This window comes from Macaca mulatta, chromosome 1 (assembly GCF_049350105.2).
Source record: "Macaca mulatta isolate MMU2019108-1 chromosome 1, T2T-MMU8v2.0, whole genome shotgun sequence".
Lineage (NCBI taxonomy): Eukaryota > Metazoa > Chordata > Mammalia > Primates > Cercopithecidae > Macaca > Macaca mulatta.
Window position 1 is genome coordinate 214,412,934 of NC_133406.1, and position 20,677 is coordinate 214,433,610.

Sequence of the window (20,677 nt, forward strand, 5' to 3'; positions counted from 1 at the left end):
AGAAACAAAAAACTAGCCGGGCGAGGTGGCGGGCGCCTGTAGTCCCAGCTACTCGGGAGGCTGAGGCAGGAGAATGGCGTAAACTCAGGAGGCGGAGCTTGCAGTGAGCTGAGATCCGGCCACTGCACTCCAGCCTGGGCGATAGCGAGACTCCATCTCAAAAAAAAAAAAAAAAAAAAAAAAAAAACCGGGATAATACAGAGCATCTACCTCACAGGGTCAAGATTAAATGAGATATTCATGTGAGGCCCAGGCATAGTGCCTGGCACTTGGTCACCAGTGGCTAGTAATACTGTTATCAATACCATAATGGAATCCCCTGGCAGGGACGCATGGGCCAGACCAGCAGGATTCCCACACACTCCCCAGATGACCTGGTTCCAAGCAGCTGGGCTAATTGGCCCTGGCCCATTTTCTGTCACTGCCAATGTCTTCAACATCCAATAGCAGAGAGAGGGTAAATTCAGGGATGAACAGTGGAGGAGAGCATGCTTCAACTCAACAGTTTATTAGAAAGGCCATGGACAGATGAACCCTGAGTAACCAGCAGAGGAAGAAGTGAAAAAAGCCCCTGTCCCTCATGGCCCACCCACTGGCCTCCCGTGAACTCTGTCCTGTTGCCAACCCCAAAAGAAGTCAGCCAAAAAGTGCTTTCCACATCCTCTCTCTGGGGCTGCCCAGCCTGACCACAGGGGATCCACTGGTGGGGCCGAGGTGGATGCTGGTGCCTGAAGCTGGAAGCCAGCAGGGCATGAGTCCACTCCAGTAGCAGGAAGTGGTTCTAGAACTCCCAGCAGAACAGAACGGAAAAGGAGCTGACTGGGGATAGAATGAATTCTAATAACCAGCCAGAGGCTCTGAGAGAGGTGACACTGGACTGTCTCGGAGGTGTGTGCAGATGGCTACAGATGGCCAATCGTGGGGGTCCCCAGGGTGGGATCCCAAAGCTGCTCTAAAGAGTCTCAGAGAGCCTCAGTGTGACTCAGTTCCCCTCCTTGGGCCGCAATGGCTGTTTCTGCTCCCAGAAAGGCAAATGGATCTTGTAAAAATCCATGGTGGTTGATGCCATTTTTTCCATAAAAAAAGAGTTTGTACAGTGAATCGCTTTCCACCAGCAGAGCCTGAGCCGAGAAGAGTCCATCCTGGGGAAGGAGAAGGCACTTCTCACACCCTCACTAGGGGTGTTCTGGGCTGGCGGCTTCCCTGGCCCCTCGGGTTCCAGCTCCCTCTGGCCCTGTGGCTCCGGCCTGCTCCCTCTGGGAAGCATGCTGCCTCCGTCAAGCTAGCACTGCCCTGCGGCCTGAATGCCCTGGTGCCTCACAGGGTGGTGGATGGCAACTTCCTCACTCGCCGCTGGGCCAGGATGGATGACTCGATGGGCTTCAGCTGGGGGGTGGGCTTGGAGCTGTTGAGTGCCGAGTATGTGGCAGCCATGGCTCCCTGAAAGAGAAGCGGGGAGGTCAGTTCATAATGGTGGGAGATGTAGTGGGGAGGGGATGCAAGCCCCAAGGGTAGGCCAGCCCCGCTCAGTGTTCCACAGCCCACTGTTTTTTGTTTTGTTTTATTTTTGTTTTTAGACAGGCAAGGTTGGAGTGCAGTGGCACGATCTTGGCTCATCGCAACTTCCGCCTCCTGGGTTCAAGCGATTCTCCTGCCTCAGCCTCCCAAGTAGCTGGGATTACAGGTACCTGCTACCACGCCCAGCTAATTTTTGTATTTTTAGTAGAGACAGCGTTTCACCATGTTGGCCAGGCTGGTCTTGAACTCCTGACTTCAGGTGATCCACCTGCCTCAGCCTCCCAAAGTGCTGGGATGTTACAGGCACCTGCCACTGCACCAGGCTAATTTTTGTATTTTTAGTAGAGATGGGGTTTCACCATCTTGGCCAGGCTGGTCTTCAACTCCTGACTTCAAGTGATCCACCCTCCTTGGCCTCCCAAAATGCTGGGATTATAGGCGTGAGCCACCGCACCCAGCCCCATAGCCCACTGTTTTGTTTTTTGTTTGTTTGTTTTTTGAGATGGAGTCACTTTGTCACCCAGACTGGAGCACAGTGGCACAATCTTGGCTCACTACAACCTCCGCCCCCTGGGTTCAAGTGATTCTCCTGCCTCAGCCTCCTGAATGGCTGGGATTACAGGAGCCTGCCACCACGCCTGGCTAAATTTTGTATTTTTAGTAGAGATGGCATTTCACCATCTTGGTCAGGCTGGTCTTGAACTCCTGACCTCGTGATCCACCCTCCTCGGCCTCCCAAAGTGCTGGGATTACAGGCATGAGCCACCGCGCCCAGCCTAGCCCACTGTTAATCCAGCCTCAGTGGTCCTTTATGGTCATGGGTCCAACCCCCTTAAGACTGGAGGGTTCAGAGGTCAGCAGCTGTGTCTTCCAGAGGACTGGGGGCCGTGAATGCACCGTGACACTGTAGTGTGTTAAGCTCCCTGACAGCAGGGCTGTGTCTTCTTCTCCTATGTTCCACCTCATGGTGCTCCGTACAGACATGGAATTGCCTGGCTCTGCCACAAGTCCCTGACCGTGCCACCTTGGGCTGACCCCCTAGATGCCCAGCAGCCCAAGGGTGGCCATACCTTCACAAGCTGTAGGTCCTGGTGGGACAGCTGGCTTTGGGGAAGCTTGTCTTTCTGGGTGACCCATGGATGCTGCAGAACCTGCTTAGCTGTGAGGCGCTGGTGGGGATCCACGTGTAGCATCTTGGACACCAGGTCCTGGGGACACAGTGGGCAAGGGGGTGGTGGGAGGGCTGCAGGGGAGCAGGCCCCTAATGGGACACAGGAGGGCAACCATCTTCTGCTAGCTCCCGCCTGAACCCTTGCAGCAGCCCCTGGGATCCATTCTCCGCTCTGCTCCAGGGCTCCCCGCACATAGCCAAGGTTCCTGTCTCCGGGCCTTCGCTGCTCTAGGCCCTTTGTCCTGGAACACCCTTCCATTTCTCCTTTGCCTTCAAAAAGCCATGTGGGAAGGTGGGAAAAGCCTCAGGTTTGGGCTCAGATAGATCAGGTTCAAAACCTGCCTTTTGCACTCATCAAGTGAGTGCCTTGGGCAAGTTTCTTAAACTCTCTGAGCCTCAGTTTCCCTGCTGAGAAATAGGAATAACCGCTCCCTGCCTCGCAGGTTGATGTGAGGTGGCCGTACAGAGAGGGTTCAACGCTGTCTGGCATACAGGTTCCCAATAACCAAACACTGTTGCTAATACTGAAAGCTCACACGCTACTTCCTCCAAGGAGGCTCTGTGTGGCATGGCCAATTGCTCTGCTCTGTGTCTCCACGGTCCACACCCTTGGCCAAGAGGGTCCGCCTATCTGTGCCTCCAGGCATCTCTGCTCCTTGTGTGCAAACTAGGTAGTATCCCTCACTACACTAGGCTTCCACAAGGCCCGGACCGATGATGCAGCCCTGGGCCCAGAATGAGAAGGGCCAATGAATGATCACCAAGTTACCCCAACAAGGTGCGGGGATGGTGGTGGTCTGCCTGGGAATCTTCCACTTGGAGAAATACAGCAACAGGGATTTGTGGAACATCCACTTGGAGAAATGAGGCTGTTCATGAACTGCTGAAAAGCCCTGGGATGGGACCCTGCCTCCCTCCTCCAAATAAGCCCACACAGGTGGTACAGACTCACTTTGGCTGTCTCTGAAACTGTGTTCCAGTTTCCCCCACTGAGGGTAAACTTCCCACTGCCGATCCGGGTTAGGATTTCCTCTGGTGTGTCACTGGGACCGTTGGCAAATGGAGTGTACCTGCAGAAAAGCCCCCACGGACTGGGTACAGACTCTGGCCTCCATCCTGGAGCTGGGGGAGACTGTCTCCCCCTCAGATGGGGTACTCCCAAGGTAGAGCTCCCAGAGGCAGGAGCACGTCTCTATTTCCAGACCATCCTGAGTCAGAGCTGGCTGAGCCATTCCTATCAGACAAGCACCGCCCAGCCCAAACGCTAGGGCTACAGGAGTGGGGAAGGGTCCAGGCCAGGGGCACTCACCCCGCCAGCATGGTGTAGAGCAGAATGCCCAGGCTCCAGATGTCACAGCCTTCATCATAACCCTGGCGCTTCAGCACCTGGCAACAGGGCAGGGGAGGTGGTCAGTCTGGGGGGCAGTAGAAAGTCACCACAGATGTTTCCTGCTACTCCCCTCAAGGGCAGGACAAGGGTCCCAGGCACAGGCTAGATCTCCCCTTGCCAGCTGGGCCAAGGTCACAGAGACTCGAGTCCTGGCCAATGTGGGGCCTCTAGGAGGGGGCACAAGGCCTCCAGTTCCCCCTCACTCTTACAGCTGAGGAGGCCGCGCCACTCACCTCCGGCGCCACGAAGTTGGCTGTGTAGCAAGGTGTCATGAGGAGCCCATTCTCAGCCCGCAGCTGTTTGGCAAAACCAAAGTCACAGATGCGCAGGCACTCGGGATTCCCGGACTCGTCCACATACAGGATGTTGCTGGGCTTCAGGTCCCTGTGCACAACCTAGGGGCAGGGGCTGGGGTCAGTTCTCAGTGTGGGGAGGTGGCCAATGGCCCAGGTCAGCTGCCAGGGATGAGAAGGTTACCCAGACAGGACGAGTGCACAGACCTGGCATCCAAGAGGAGGGGAAGGGGCTGAAATGAGGGTCTTTTTTTTTTTTTTTTTTTTTTTTTGAGACGGAGTCTCGCTATGTCGCCCAGGGTGGAGTGCAGTGGCCGGATCTCAGCTCACTGCAAGCTCTGCCTCCCGGGTTTTTACGCCATTCTCCTGCCTCAGCCTCCCAAGTAGCCAGGACTACAGGTGCCCACCACCTCGCCCGGCTAGTTTTTTGTATTTTTTAGTAGAGACGGGGTTTCACCGTGTTAGCCAGGATGGTCTCGAACTCCTGACCTCGTGATCCGCCCGTCTCGGCCTCCCAAAGTGCTGGGATTACAGGCTTGAGCCACCGCGCCCGGCCTGAAATGAGGGTCTTATTGCTGCTGCTACTGACTCTGTGTAGGTGTCCACAGGTAGCTCTAAGTTAACCTGTCCAAAACTGAACTCCCAGTTCTCCCCTAAAACCTACTCATCACATTATCTTACCTTGTGGCAACTCCATCCTTCCTACTACTTAGGTCAAAATCTTAAAAGTCTTTTTTTTTTTTTTTTTTTTTTTTGAGATAGTCTCCCTCTATCGCGCAGGCTGGAGTGCCGTGGCACGATCCCAGCTCACCGCAGCCTCTGCCTCCCAAGCTCAAGCAATTCTCCTGCCTCAGCCTCTCAAGTAGCTGGGATTACAGGCACCCACTGCCATACCTGGCTGATTTTTGTATTTTTAGTAGAGATGGGGTTTCACCATGTTGGCCAGGCTGGTCTCAAACTCCTGACCTCAAGTGATCTGCCCGCCTCAGCCTCCCAAAGTGCTAGGATTACAGGTGTGAGCCACCATGCCCGGCCCTATTTTCCTTATCTTTAGAATCTAAGAATACACTGCTTTACTTTTATCTGTAGCATTTCCCTACTTAACATAATATTTAATTTGCTTTCTGAGTCTGCCCACTGGAATGTAAGCTCCATGAGTGTTTTGCTCACTGCTGTATCCCAGCACTCAAACTAGCTCCTAGTACATGTTAAGTATTCAATAAATATCTGTTGAATGAATGGATGAATGACACTGCTGAGGCCATAAGCAAACGGCTATCTTCTGGGGCCATTTGCTCATCTGTAACTTGACGGGGCTGAACCACCCCACAGTTCATTCTTCTCCTCCTCCCACTCTGTAAGGCTTTGTTTTGTTTTGTTTTGTTATGTTTTGTTGTGAGACAGGGTCTGTGTTGCCCAGGCTGGAGTACAGCAGCATGATTCATGGCTCACTGCAGCCTCAACCTCTGAGCTCAAGTGATCCTCCCACCTCAACCTCCCGAGTAGCTGGGACTAGAGGCGTGTGCCACCACACTCAGCTAATTTTTAAAACACTTTTTGCAGAGACAGGGTCTCGCTATGTTGCCCAGGCTGTTCTTGAACACCTGGGCTCAAGTGATCCTCCTGCCTGGGCCTCTCAAAGTGCTGGGATTACGGGTGTGAGTAACTGTGCCTGGCCTGTACAGTTCCATTCATAGTCAATCCTCTATCAATTACCAATACTTCTCAGATCTCTATCCCTAGTCCAGAACTTTCCTGAGTCTTGGCTCATAAATCCAGCTGCCTATCACATGGCAACCACTGGATGTTCCACAGAGCCTCAAACTCAAACACATCCCACACTAAACTCCTCATGTTCTCATCTTCCTGCTCCTCCTCCCCTAAGCTAATGCCCAGAAACCTCCCTGGGCATTGTCAAAAAACCATTGAAGGCTCCCTACCTGCAACATAAAGTCCAAAGTCCCTACCCTAACATGGGAGGCACAGCCATCATCTGTACCAGCCTCACTGTCCACTGCATCCCTCAGGTCCCCTGAGTTCAGGCCACCAGGGGCTCCTTCGGTAACGATCATAACCCCTACGTCTGTGGAATGCCCGTTCACCTTCAGCACCCAGTGCACGGCCTAGCACAGAGCAAATGCTAAGTGAATTTTGTGCAATGAATGAACAAATCACACCTCTGAAACACAGAGACAGACACCTTGAAGGTTAGATTAGTAGAGTTTTGCAGGCTAGTTGGTTTTATTCAGATAGTCCTTTCATAGTCTCAGTTGATCCCCAAGCCCTCCAGCAGTGCCTGTGGAGCCCATGGAGAAGGTAGATATGGCCCAGTACAGTCCACCTCCATAGGGAGAAGAGTGCCAGGTAGATGAGGGGGAAAGGGCCACACTGATAGGGTGGCCCCAGCAACGCACTGTATCCAAGCCTCGGAGAAAGTCTTATGGGCTCTCTCCTTCAAACACGATCATATGGCCCACAGCACAAGGCCAGGCCCCCAGGAATGTGGACTCTTCCTAGAGGTCAGGGATGCTCAGCTTGGCTGAGGACACCAACTACGCAAGTAAACTCCCAGTTTACAAAGAACGTTACCAGTCATGATCTCACTGGAGCCACCCACTGCACCTCGGTGGGTGGACAGGAATTACTAGCTCCATTTTATAGAGGAGAAAACCAAGGCTCTGAGAGGACAATTTTCTTTTTCTTTTTGAGATGGAGTCTCGCCAGCGGCATAATCTTGACTCACTGCAACCTCCATCTCCTGGGTTCAAGCAATTCTCGTGTCTCAGCTTCCCAGGTAGATGGAATTACAGGTGTTCACCACCATGCCTGGCTAATTTTTGTATTATAGAGACAGGGTTTCACCCCGTTGGTTAGGCTGGTTTTAAACTCTGGCCTCAAGTGATCTTCCCACCGTGGCCTCCTAAAGTGCTGGGATTACAGGTGTGAGCTACTACATCCGGCCTGAGAGGACAACTGACTTGCATGTAAGTTAGAGGCAGAGGCAAGACCAGAACCCAGTTCTGACCTTAATTCCATAGTCTTTCCAGTTTAGTGTGGCACACATGACACTACTGGGACACAGGGATATGGAAGTTGACCTTTCTTTTAATTAATTTTTTTGAGATGGAGTTTCGCTTTTGTTGCCCAGGCTGGAGTGCAATGGCATGATCTCAGCTCAGTGTAACCTCTGCCTCCCAGGCTCAAGCAATTCTCCTGCCTCAGTCTCCCGAGGAGCTGGGATTACAGGCATCTGCTACCATGCCCAGCTAATTCTTTGTATTTTTAGTAGAGACGGGGTTTCATCTTGTTGGCCAGGCTGGTCTCGAACTCCTGACCTCAGGCAATCCACCTACCTCAGCCTCCCAAAGTGCTGGGATTACAGGTTTGAGCCACCACGCCCGGCTCAAGTTGTTGATCTTTTTTCCTACCCTAATACAACATAGAGAAACTACAAATTCCTATAGGAAACTGTCTCACCACTGCCTGTGGTAGAATAGTAGGGATGGTGAGTAGGGGAGGGGAAGTACAGCTTAAAAAAGCCCCACAGGTGATTCTGATACCTGACCCTCGGGAGTGTATGTGGCAGGAGGAAAAGTATAGTCTCACATCTCACTGCACAGAAAATCAACGGGTTGGGCAAGTAATGAGTGAAGCCAGGCAGAGCGGGAACCTCCAAGCAGTTCGCAGAGGGCAGTGGCTACCTGGGTCCAGATGACAGTCGCTACACAGCAACTCGGACCCAGTGTTTTTAGAAGCAGCCAAATTACCAAAGCCTTACTAAACCACACCTCAAATCAAAAAACACTCCTTATCTTGCAGGCCAAACAAAATATATGTGTAGGCTGAATGCAGGCACTGGAGCAATAGGCCATGACCTCCAGGAGAGTTGGTATTCCAGTCACAGGAAGGAGTCGGGCAGGCCAGGGTGTGAATCCTGGCTTTACCATCCACTCATGGCTGTGTGGTTTTGGGCACGACATTTAACATCTTTAGCCCTCAGTTTCCTCACTTGTAAAATGGGGCTGATAATAGTATTCAACCCCAGGCTTATAGAGAAGGACAGGAATATTTAGCAAGGGGCTTGGGAAATGACAGACATCACAGTAACTCCAGAACTGCCTTGGACTGAACCCCTCTACCATGCTGGATGTTAAGACAGAGTGACTGCTTGTGAAGAAGCACTAGAGACCGGGCCGGGTACCGTGGCTCACGCCTGTAATCCCAGCACTTTGGGAGGCCGAGGCAGCAGATCACGAGGTTGGGAGTTTAAGACCAGCCTGACAACATGGAGAAACCCCATCTCTACCAAAAAATACAAAAGCTAGCTGGGTGTGGTGGCACGCCCCCATAGTCCCCAGCTAGTCAGGAGGCCGAGGCAGGACAATCACCTGAACCTGGGAGGTGGAGGTTGCAGTGAGCCGAGACCGTGCCATTGCATTCCAACCTGGGCAACAGAGCGAGACTCATCTCAAAAACAAACAAACAAAACCTAGAGACCAGATGCTGTCCAAAGCAGCATAGGCTCTGGGCTGGGTGCAGTGGCTCACACCTGTAATCTCAGCAGTTCGGGAGGCTGAGGTGGGAGAATCGCTTGAGCCCAGGAGTTTGAGGCCAACCTGGGCAACATGGTGAGACCCCATCTCTACAAAAAAAAATTTAAAAATTAGCCAGGTGTGGTGGCACACCTGTAGTCCCAAATATGCGGGCTGCAGGTTGCTGAGGAGGGAGGATCACTTGAGCCTGGGAGGTCAAGGCTGTAGTAAGCCATGATCACGCCACTGTACTCCAGCTGGGGTGACAGAGTGAGACCCTGTCTCAAAAAAAAAACAAAAAAAACAAAACAAAAAAAAAAAACAAGAGTCAATATGTAAAGTGCACAGAACCCTGCCTGACCCGTGGAAAGTGGCACGTGGCATTAGCTACCACCAGCAGCAGTGGCAGCAACATCTTCAGGAGCAGCGTGAGAAGATATGCATTTAGGCACCTGTGACCGGCCAAACAGGAGGCGAAGTTGTTCTAAGTGAATCATCTGGTTAAAGGGAGAAACCCTCTCTATTATAGAGTCCACAACCTTATAGAAACAACATAGAGGGAGACTGGCGACTTACAAAGACTCCATGTATTAAATTATGAACTCCTGCCACGTAAGATGCAAAGGAAAGACAACCAATTTTTAAAAATGGACAAAAGACTTGAAGAGGCATTTCATAAAAGAGGTTGTCCGAATGGCAATAAACATTTGAAGAGGTCCTCAACTTCATTAATCATCAGAAAAATGCAAATTAAAACTACAATGAGCTGGGTACGGTGGTTCACCGTCTACAATCCCAGCACCTTGGGAGTCCCAGGCGGGTGGATCACGAGGTCAGGAGATCGAGACCATCCTAGCTAACATGGTGAAACCCCATCTCTACTAAAAATACAAAAAATTAGCCGGGCATGGTGGCGGGCGCCTGTAGCTCCACCTATTCGGGAGGCTGAGGCAGGAGAATGGCGTGCCGTGAAGCCGGGAGGCGGAGCTTTTAGTGAGCTGAGATCACGCCACTGTACTCCAGCCTGGGCGAGCGAGACTCTGTCTCAAAACAAACAAACAAACAAACAAACAAAATTAGCTGGTTGTGGTGGCAGGCACCTATAATCCCAGCTACTTGGGAGGCTGAGACAGGAGAATTGCTTGAACCTGGGAGGCAGAGGTTGCAGGAGAATTGCTTGAACCTGGGAGGCAGAGGTTGCAGTGAGCCAAGACCATGCCATTGCACTCCAGCCTGGGCAAGAAGAGCAAAAATAAATAAATAAATAAAAATAAAAAATAAAATAAATTAAAAAACGGGCAAAATGAACCTATTAGCATTTAGCTTAGGATGGTTATCCTCAGGTGGGGGCCTCTAAGGGAACGGAAATGCTTTGTTTATTGATCTGGGTACTGGTTACACAGGTGTATTCACTTTTTGAAAATTTATTGACTTGTCCGTCATGATTTGTGCACTTCTCAGTGTTTACGCAATGCTTCAATACAAAGACAATATTCAAACAAACAGGGGTCCCGGTGGACCCTGCTCCCTGGTCATCCCCTTCCCATCCCTCAGCTCCTGTGGGATTCCCAGCTTACAGACCGCAGCTACTGCTGTCAACAAAGCAACCCAGAGCATCCCCTCCAAATATGTCAACAAGAAGAGCTTCCCATTCCTCATCACCTGCCCCGGTATTAGCAAAGAGCCAGAAACTTTGGAGACACACACACTCCCAGCTTCGGGAAGGAGACAACTTCCTCCAACAACATCCTCACCAAGTGGTTATCTATACTTGGAGCTTTGCACATCCCTGGCAGAAGGGGCTCACTGTCTCTGGAGGCAGCTCCCCTCTTCAGAAAGTTCTTCCTTACTTTGAGCTTCAGGTGACCCATGGGTACACTGGCTTGCCTGTCTTCTAAACCTTCTTAAGTTTAATGAGTACTCACTTAAGAACAAAACAGAAAAAGGAAACACGCTCTCTGACTTGACATGTTTAAATATTAGTCTATTGCACTGGCATTTCAAAAACCAAAGCCACTTCAAACATGACCATTAAAAGCACAGGGGGTAACCAAATTGGAGCTTTGGTTAAGAGGTGAAATTCTTTTTTACGGAATTTCCCCTAAAACATTAGACATAATCAGGCATCGCCACTTTCACAACCCTAATGAAATACTAGACTCAGGCAAGATTCTGAAAGGATGAAACCATTCAATGAGGATCTTTACAATAAGGAGATGGGACGGTTACCACCTGCCATGGTTAAAGGCGGGCAGCGTGACACTGTGCTCGTGGATGTGATGCACTGAAGTGTACCTCCATAGATTGGATGACCTCGGCCTTCTTTTATTTTTATTTTTATTTTTTATTTGAGACAAGGTTTTGCTCTGTCATCCAGACTGGAGTGCAGTGGTGTGATTTCAGCTCACTGCAACCTCTGCCTCCGAGGTTCAAGCGATTCTCGTGCCTCAGTCACCAGAGTAACTGGGATTACAGGCATGTGCCACCATGCCCAGCTAATTTCCATATTTTTGGTAGAGATGGGGTTTCACCATATTGGCCAGAGTGGTCTTAAACTCCTGGCCTCAAGTGATCTGCCCACCTTGGCCTCCCAAAGCGCTGGGATTACAGGCAGGAGCCACCATGCTCGGCCCAACCTTACCATCTGGACCTCATTCCCATCCCCCCAAAAAAGCCGAAGCTAATAATGATGTTAGAGCAACTTGCAGTTTACAGGAAATATAAACAATGGAGAAATAATGTAAATGATCCAGAAGGCAGCCGACAGACAAATTCAGAACACGAGCCATTCCACAGAACTCATATTCAACATGTCGGTGGCATAAAAAAGGGAGGTCTCACTGTGGAGGCGACATGGGTGTACACATTTAACAAAATTCATCAAAATGTACCCTTGAAATCTACTGTATGCAAATTTTCCTCCAGTTTGAAAAAAAGAAAAGAGGCTGGGTAAGGTGGCTTACGCCTGTAATCCCAGCACTTTGAGAGGCCAAGGTGGGCAAATCACTTGAGCTCAGGAGTTCAAGACCAGCCTGGGCAACAAAGCAAAACCCCGCCGGGCGCGGTGGCTCAAGCCTGTAATCCCAGCACTTTGGGAGGCCGAGACGGGCGGATCACGAGGTCAGGAGATCAAGACCATCCTGGCTAACACGGTGAAACCCCGTCTCTACTAAAAATACAAAAAATTAGCCGGGCGTGGTGGCGGGCGCCTGTAGTCCCAGCTACTCGGAGGCTGAGGCGGGAGAATGGCGTGAACCCGGGAGGCGGAGCTTGCAGTGAGCCGAGATCGCGCCACTGCACTCCAGCCTGGGAGACACAGCGAGACTCCGTCTCAAAAAAAAAAAAAAAAAAAAGCAAAACCCCATCTCTACAAAAAATACAAAGTTAGCCAGGTGTGGTGGTGCGTGCCTGTGGTCCCCGCTATTTGGGAGGCTGAAGTGGGAGGATCGCTTGAGCCCAAGGAGGTCAAGGCTGCAGTGAACTGTGATTGTGTCACTGCATTCCAGCCTAGGCAACAGAGTAAGACCCTGTCTCAAAAAAAAAGGGGAGAGATTTACCAACTGAATGAAATGTGTGGAACTTACAGGTATTCTAATTTCTTTTTTTTTTTTTTTTTTGAGACGGAGTCTCGCTCTGCCGCCCAGGCTGGAGTGCAGTGGCCGGATCTCAGCTCACTGCAAGCTCCGCCTCCCGGGTTCACGCCATTCTCCTGCCTCAGCCTCCCGAGTAGCTGGGACTACAGGCGCCCGCCACCTCGCCCGGCTAGTTTTTTGTATTTTTTAGTAGAGACGGGGTTTCACCGTGTTAGCCAGGATGGTCTCGATCTCCTGACCTCGTGATCCGCCCGTCTCGGCCTCCCAAAGTGCTGGGATTACAGGCTTGAGCCACCGCACCCGGCCAGGTATTCTAATTTCAATAAACCAGTCAAAAAAGACATTTTTGAAAGGACAATAGGGAGCCAGGCGCGGTGGCTCACACCTGTAATCCCAGCACTTTGGGAGGCCGAGGTGGGCGGACCACCTGAGGTCAGGAGTTTGAGACCAGCCTGGCCAACATGGTGAAACCCCGTTTCTACTAAAAATACAAAAAATTAGCCAGGCATTCTGACAGGCATCTGTAATCCTAACTACTCGGGAGGCTGAGGCAGGAGAGTCACTTGAACCTGGGAGGCAGATATTGCAGTGAACCAAGATCATGCCATTGCATTTCAGCCTGGGTGACAAGAGCGAGACTTCATCTCCAACAATTAAAAACAAAAACAAAAACAAAAAAAAAACAGGACAATAGGGGAAATGTGTCTATGGACTGGGTACTATGTGAAAACAAGTTAATAACCTCATACACCAAGACCTGGACTCAGTCAGGTGGATTCAGAGCCTGCATTCTTTTTTTTTTTTTTTTCCTCGAGAGATCGCTCTATCGCCCAGGCTGGAGTGCAGTGGCGCGATCTTGGCTCACTGCAAGCTCCGCCTCCTGGGTTCACACCATTCTCCTGCCTCAGTCTCCCGAGTAGCTGGGACCACAGGCGCCCGCCACCACGCCCGGCTAATTTTTTGTATTTTTAGTAGAGACGGGGTTTCACCGTGTTAGCCAGGATGGTCTTGATCTCCTGACCTCGTGATCCGCCCGCCTCGGCCTCCCAAAGTGCTGAGATTACAGGCGTGAGCCACCGCGCCTGGCCCAGAGCCTACATTCTTAACCCCCATGTTGTCTGATCAGATGTACCCTAAAACATCACCTCATGCAGAGAGAAAGTAATGCTACTGTTTTGGGCTTTAATCCACTGTAATGAACTTTCCTACCTCACCATCATCTAGTGCTCACCTGCCTTGTGCGGTAATAAAGGCCAAACTCTGCCATTTGGACCTACACCTCTTCTGTAGTTCCCTGCTACGTTTCCAGCAGAATTTCCTCCTGCATCCATTTCCTCTGCCTTAGCAACTGAACCCATAGTCGAATTCACCTCCCTGAAGCCTTGCACCTCCCCCATGGTGACCCTGCTGCTTCCTAACTCAAAACCCACTCCCCACCTAAATTCTTCAGTCTGAAATTCTTCCATTCTTCCCTGGCTATGTAATCTTGAGCAAATGAACTTTCATCTCTGAGCTCTGGTCTTCTTACCTGTGAAGTGGGACCAGTAACAGCATCTATCTCAGAGTGTTGTGAAAACCAATTGAGATAATGTAAGGAAACTTTATCTTATTTATGTATTTATTTATTTATTAGATGGAGTTTCGCTCTATTGCCCAGGCTGGAGTGCGATGGTGTGATCTTGGCTCACTGCAACCTCCACCTCCCAGGTTCAAGTCATTCTCCTGCCTCAGCCTCCCAAGTAGCTGAGATTACAGGCGCCCGCCACCAAACCCGGCTAATTTTTTTGTATTTTAGTAGAGACCGGATTTCACCATGTTGGCCAGGCTGGTGTCAAACTCCTGACCTCAAGTGATCCACCTGCGTTGGCCTCCCAAGGTGCTGGGATTACAGGCATGAGCCACTGCGCCTGGCCTGGAAACTTCATCTTATGCTAAACCTTACCATGGTGACTGGCACACAGTAGATACTGAATAACTTTCCATACCTTCCCTTTCACGATTGACCACATCTCTCCCTCCCTCCTTTACACGCATCCCCCGACCCAGCCTAGTCTTCCCTCAATTTGGCTAGCTGGAGGTTGCCATTCCTGGGCCAGCATGTGGTTCATGTGCTCTGCTGATGGTATGACCCTTGGCATCCCCCTACCGCCTCCCTGAATCCAGACTCACCCCCTGTGAGTGCAGATACTCCACAGTTTTGCCGATGGTGTGCAGGACGAAGCTGGCCTCCCGCTCCGAGAAGAACTTCTGCCGCAGGATCTTGTCCAGCAGCTCGCCACCCCGCATCAGCTCTGTCACCAGGTACACGTGTTTGCCATCATCGTACACCTGCCGAAGACCTCACCATCAGGCTCTTCTCCCCAGTGTCAGGCCTGGGCCCCCTGGTCAGCAGCGCCCCAGAGCAGGGAAGAATGACATGAGCCTTAGGCAGGTATTCTGCTTGCTCTTCAGTGGCCCCGCCTTCCCCAAAAGGAGGATGCTGACACTGGTCCCCTGATAGGCAAGAACGTCCTCAGAAAATGCCTGAGTCTGAAGGAGGGCCCTTGGGGGATGGGCAGACTGGAGGGACCAAGGGACCTCTTTCCCCTCCACATGACCACCGGAAAGAGGATGAGAAGTCAAAGGAATGGCAACCCTGAGACAAATCCTAGAGAGTCGAGTTCCTGGTCCCCACCCCACTCACATCTTTCAGAGTAATGATGTTGGGGTGCTGGCCGTACCGCAGAAGAATCTCAATCTCTTCTGAAGGATCCCGCTTGCTCTTATCAATGACCTGAAGAAAGTGGGTGCATGTGGCAGTGTCAGGGTGACAGGCTCCAGGGTCCTTCCTTGCCATGGAGCAGGCCTGGAGGTCTCGGCCACACAATCTTTCATACATCTGCAGAGCTCAGGCACCACCCCTCCCCACCAGACGGGGACCTGCCCCCGGCCCGGCAGCCTTGGCTGAGACGTGGTCAGGAGGCCCACCTTGACAGCATACTCCATGTTGGTGGCCTTGTGGACACAGCGCTTGCACACAGAGTAGGAGCCCACACCAATCGTCTCCTTTACCACGTAGCCGTCGCTAAAAACCAGGTTCTTCCCATGGAGTTGCTGTAGGAGACCAAAAATTGTGGCTGACCCCTGGCTCCAGAGTGCTAAGGGTCATCTCCCAGCATTCAAGGTCTTGGCTCAGTAGAGACAGCACCGGGGAAGGGCCAGGAGACTTGGCGTAGAGTGTTGGCCATGTGACTGCAGGTGAGAGCCTGCCCCTCTCTGGGCCTCAGTTTTCTACTCTATATGTTGGGCATACTCGCTGGCTCCCAGCCTGCCTGGACTGCAGCCTGTGGTCAGAGGGCAGCGCAGGGAGTGGGCAAGAGGGTCACAACACACATGGAGAGGACTTTAGTTCTGAAAAGCCTGGGCAGGCCTGGGAGGGACGCAGGAGCCCTGAGCTGAGTTCCAGCTGTGCCACTAAGTATGGCTTTGAGTGACTTGCCTCCCCTTTCTGGGGTGTCACAGCTCAACTCAGGGGGTGTCTCAAGGTTCTGGGACATTAGCCATAGCAATGCTGAATGGTGCTTAGTGTGTGCTGCGTGCCAGGCAGTATTCTAAGCACTTTCATCAGGTGACTACATGCCCCACGGCCAGCCCTGGCTTGCGCCTGCGGTCCTTGCATCCAGTCTGATTTAATATTTGTCCTGGATAAAGATGTCCCAGTTTGGAAAATAAATTACATAGTCACCTTAACTTTATTTTTTATTTATTTATTTTTTGAGATAGAGTCTTGCGCTGTTGCTAGGCTGGAGTGCAGTGGTGCATTCTCGGCTCACTGCAACCTCTGCCTCCCGGGTTCAAGCAATTCTCGTGTCTCAGCCTCCCAAGTAGCTGGGACTATAGGCACATGCCAACACGCCCATCAGATTTTTGTAGTTTTAGAGATGGGGTTTCACCATGTCGGCCAGACGGGTCTGTTTAAATTCCTGCCTCAAGCAATCCACCCTCCTCGACCTCCCAAAGTGCTGGCATTACAGGCATGAGCCACTGTGCCCAGCCCACTTTAACTTTACATGTATTAACTCTAATAATCCTCATAATAGCTCTATGGAGGAAGATTCTATCATTTCCCCATTTACAGATAAGGAAACTGAGGCACCAGGAAGGGAAGTATCTCATCTAAAGTCCATTATCTGGTCGGGTGCTCATGTCTGTAATCTCAGCACTTTGGGAGGCTGAGGTGGGTGGATCACTTGAGGTCAGGAGTTTGACACCTAGCCAACATGGTAAAATCCCATCTGTACTAAAAATACAACAACAACAAAATTAGCTGGGTGTGGTGGTGTACATCTGTAGTCCCAGCTATTCGGGAGGCTGAGGCAGGAGAACTGCTTGAACCTGGGAGGTGGAGGCTGCAGTGAGCTGAGATTGTGCCACTGCACTCCAGCCTGGGCAACAGAGCAAGACTATGTCTCAAAAACAAACAAAAAAAACCCCAACGTCCATTATCTTGTGAATCTGGAACCCATGCAATGAGCTGCACAGTCTACATTCTTGCCTCTCAACCTGAAACTTTCATGAGGCAGTGGAAGTGTACAAATGGGGAACAAGTGTGAAGAGATACAAGTTCTTTGCTACCCTTATGCCAGAGACACGACAGTCACTCTGCACCATCACCCTGGGCACCCCCTGGCATGTACCCAGACCCTGCTCTGTGCTGGGAAATGTATAGCCATATCATCATCCAATTATCAGGGCCACAGTGTGAGGTGGGCCTTACTGTCCCTGTTTTATGTTGGAGACCCTACGGGTCCCACAGTGGCACGAGGGTATGAACCCGGTTCTGTCCAACTCAGAGCCTGTATTCACAGCCATTCTTTAGAAAAGGATAACGGAGCAGCAGCCCCTGCCCCCCTCACCTGTACCACCGAGTGCAGGGGTGCCTGCGGGGCGCGAGGCTTGCCGTCGTCCTCCATCAGGCCAGTGGCCACGAAGCTGAAGCCCCGGAACAGCTGATGGGCCCCAGCGCTAGGGGGGATGCCTGGGGAATCTGTAGGGGCAGGAGGGGAATGTGAGGGTACCTGAGGAGGTCCCCTCGACCCTGAGGCAGCCCAGCAAAGGGGGAGCACAGGGCCTGAGACCTGCCTCAGGGGCTGGCCATGGCAGGAGCCTGCAGAGGGCCTGTCCATCCCAGGCCTTAGCCCGACTGCTCATATGTGTTTAGACCAGTCCAGTCCTGATGCATGAGGAACATTAAAGACTCTCACATCCACTTCCATCCCAGGCCAAGACAGTTCGTCCCTTCCTGGATGCTCCCTCCCCAGCTTCTCCGTCTTACATCAGCCCCTTCAGGTCCATCCCTGCACAGTAGCCAAAGGGAAGGTTCCAACCACAAATCTACCACCCTGCCCGCACCTTTCAAAGGTGCCCCTCTGCCTTCAGGAGTAAGCCCAGCTTCTGAGTCTGGCAATGGAGGGCCTTGTGATCCTCCTCTTCTCTCTCCACACCACAGCTGAGCCACGTTGGACTTCCCAGATCCTTAAAGGGGTCTCTGAGCCCTTGCACACACTGTTCCCTTTAACTAGATAATCCATTGCTTGCCTATCCTTCAGGACTCAGCTCACTCGCTCCCTCCTCTGAGAAGCCTTGCCTCATGCTGCTTCTCTGGCCCCTGACTCCTACAAAGCTGCACCTGTCACACTGCCCAGCAGACTGCTTAGAGAACTGCTGTCCCTGTCATCAGAGGTGTGCAAGTACAGTGAGAAAAGCACCCCATCGTGGATCATTTGAGGTTAGGAGTTCCAGACCAGCTTGGCCAACATGGTGAAACCCCGTCTCTACTAAAAATACAAAAATTGGCCGGGCGCGGTGGCTCAAGCCTGTAATCCCAGCACTTTGGGAGGCCGAGACGGGCAGATCACGAGGTCAGGAGATCGAGACCATCCTGGCTAACACGGTGAAACCCCATCTCTACTAAAAAAAAAATACAAAAAACTAGCCGGGCGGGTGGCGGGCGCCTGTAGTCCCAGCTACCAGGGAGGCTGAGGCAGGAGAATGGCGTAAACCCAGGAGGTGGAGCTTGCAGTGAGCCAAGATCCGGCCACTGCACTTCAGCCTGGGCGGCAGAGTGAGACTTCGTCTCAAAAACAAACAAACAAACAAACAAACAAACAAACAAAAATTAGCCAGGCGTGCTGGCACATGCCTGTAATCCCAGCTACTGAGGAGGCTGAGGCAGGGGAATCGCTTGAACCCAGGAGGTGGAGGTTGCAGTGAGCCGATATGGCGCCACTGCACTCCAGCCTGGGCAATGGAGCGAGACTCCATCTCGAAAAGAAACAAAAGAAAAGGAAAAAGAAAAGAAAAGAAAAGAAAAAAAAAGAAAAGTACTCCCTCTCCTAAAACATGCCCTTATAGGAGGCCTCCCAGAACATTCCACCCCACACCCACTGTCAATATCTGGCCAAAAAGTTAGGATTCACCCAGCTCCTTCCCAGAAGCTCCTTCACTGGCTCTTTGCAGCAACCCCAGGAAATGAGTGGGTTTGTGGCTGTGCCCTTGTTCCAGGTAAGTACACGGAGGCCCGGTAGTCAGGGCAGCCAAAGCTGATTCCCATGCCTGTCCCTGATCTATGGGCACTGTCACCTCTGCTCAGCCACCACACAGTGTGGCTGGGTCAGATTCCTCCTCCCTGACGTGATGGTAAGCCTGATGTGTTTGGTCTTCCCAGTGGGCTGGAAGGTGCCCCTGGCAGGGGTCCCGACTTTTCTACTGTGGCCTTCACCACCCACACACCCCGACTCCTACTCTCTCACCAGACACAAAGAGACCCACAGAACCCCAGAGTGAGAGAGTCAGGCAGAGTGAGACAGGGCGAAAGTCAGAGTCCCACGGAGCCAGAAACTCACCCGCCTGCCCATCCACACACCTCGGCCTGTCAGTGTCCCTGACTATCTCTGCCCCGCAAGCTGCCACCGACTCCTGGCTTCTCTCCTGTACCAGCCCAAGACAGACAAAACAGATAAGAGACGCACCATTGGGTGTGCGGGACGTGAACTCAGTGTCAAAGTAGAAGGTGTCATCAGGCTGAGCCACTGCTGGCTTGAAGGGTGGCTTGATCTCACGACGGTATAGCTTCTGCACAGTGGGATGGGCACCCTGGTCACTACAGCACCCTCAACAGCCCACCAGGAGCCCCATGCAGGAGGAGGTGCTGGGCTTGGAACATAGGCCATGTTGCCCAGCAGACAACAGCATAATTGCTTGCCCTCAGGAGGCCAGCCCTTGTCTTCAAGGGCAGGCTATGACCCTCTGCTCCTGCGTCTGGGGCCCTTGCTAGCAGAGGCTCCCCTCCCACCACCCTTCCTGTGGCCAAGATGGCCGGAGCCCTGGAGTGGGTGGACACACTCACATTCCAGTCAATGGTGGAGTAGAAGACATGCCGCTTGATTTCCTCTGCCCCATCAGGGCCAGAGCCTGAAAGAGCCCAAATGAAGGGTCTGAGCCTGGGTGGCGCAACCCCCAGACACCACCCTGCCCACCAAGCAGCCTCACAGGGCTCTGGGACCAGCTGCTGGAGCAGAGGGGAAAATGGGCTCACTCTGCCTCAAATCTACCCAGCCATCACCCTAAGGCCTGTCACCTACTCAGCATTTTCCACTTTCTGGAGCTTCTGATGAAGAAGTTCCAATGTACTAGTGGGAGGAGGAAGGCCCAGAGACTTTAGGCAACTTCTCCAAGGCCACACAGTCAGAACAGAAGCTGAGCTTGCTCTGAGACCTACAGAGAGCCCCACCTCATTCCAACGCAAGCCTCATCTCTGTTCCTCTTATCCTATTGACATTTTCAACCATAGAACAGGTTGTCACTCCATTCAACCCCAGGGGCCTGGACTGGACCTTACACAGCTGGTCATGGACCAGATGAACCCAGGAGCCAGGGAAGCCAGCACACACTGGACACCTACTACATGCCGGCATGTTCACGCAACCTCATTTCATCAACAGAGCCCTGAAGCAAGCTTGGGATCATCATCTCCCATTGAGACGAGGAACCTGGGTGTAGAGAGGTGAAGTCACCTGCCCGGGGTTACTTAGTTCATAAGTGGCCTCATTCGTTTAACAAATATTTATACAGGGACTGTTTCGTGCCAGGCAGTGGGGACCTGACACAGAGCCGGGATTGGGACCTGTGCCTTCTGACTC

The 20,677-nt window shown here is 52.0% G+C and overlaps 1 protein-coding gene across 26 annotated transcripts in view; it reads right to left on the reverse strand.

Moving 5' to 3' along the window:
* Positions 1–492: 492 nt before the first annotated feature.
* The window catches only part of RPS6KA1 (ribosomal protein S6 kinase A1), a 63,385-nt gene continuing 43,200 nt past the window's right edge, over positions 493–20,677 (reverse strand). For 11 of the 26 annotated variants that reach the window (XM_077967462.1, XM_077967365.1, XM_015132095.3 and 8 more), the window contains 11 exons: positions 19,885–19,949; positions 19,508–19,610; positions 17,393–17,523; positions 15,465–15,590; positions 15,181–15,270; positions 14,667–14,825; positions 4,313–4,474; positions 3,999–4,075; positions 3,642–3,759; positions 2,589–2,726; positions 493–1,440 (listed from right to left, as the gene is read on the reverse strand). In XM_077967462.1, coding sequence (XP_077823588.1) covers positions 1,318–1,440; positions 2,589–2,726; positions 3,642–3,759; positions 3,999–4,075; positions 4,313–4,474; positions 14,667–14,825; positions 15,181–15,270; positions 15,465–15,590; positions 17,393–17,523; positions 19,508–19,610; positions 19,885–19,949 — 1,292 coding nt within the window. In that variant the 3' untranslated portion in view covers positions 493–1,317. Of the gene's footprint in view, positions 1,441–2,588; positions 2,727–3,641; positions 3,760–3,998; positions 4,105–4,260; positions 4,475–14,666; positions 14,826–15,180; positions 15,271–15,464; positions 15,591–17,392; positions 17,524–19,507; positions 19,632–19,833; positions 19,950–20,677 lie in introns of all 26 variants that reach the window. The other 15 variants (XM_077967400.1, XM_077967427.1, XM_077967402.1 and 12 more) reach the window with 6 other exon arrangements.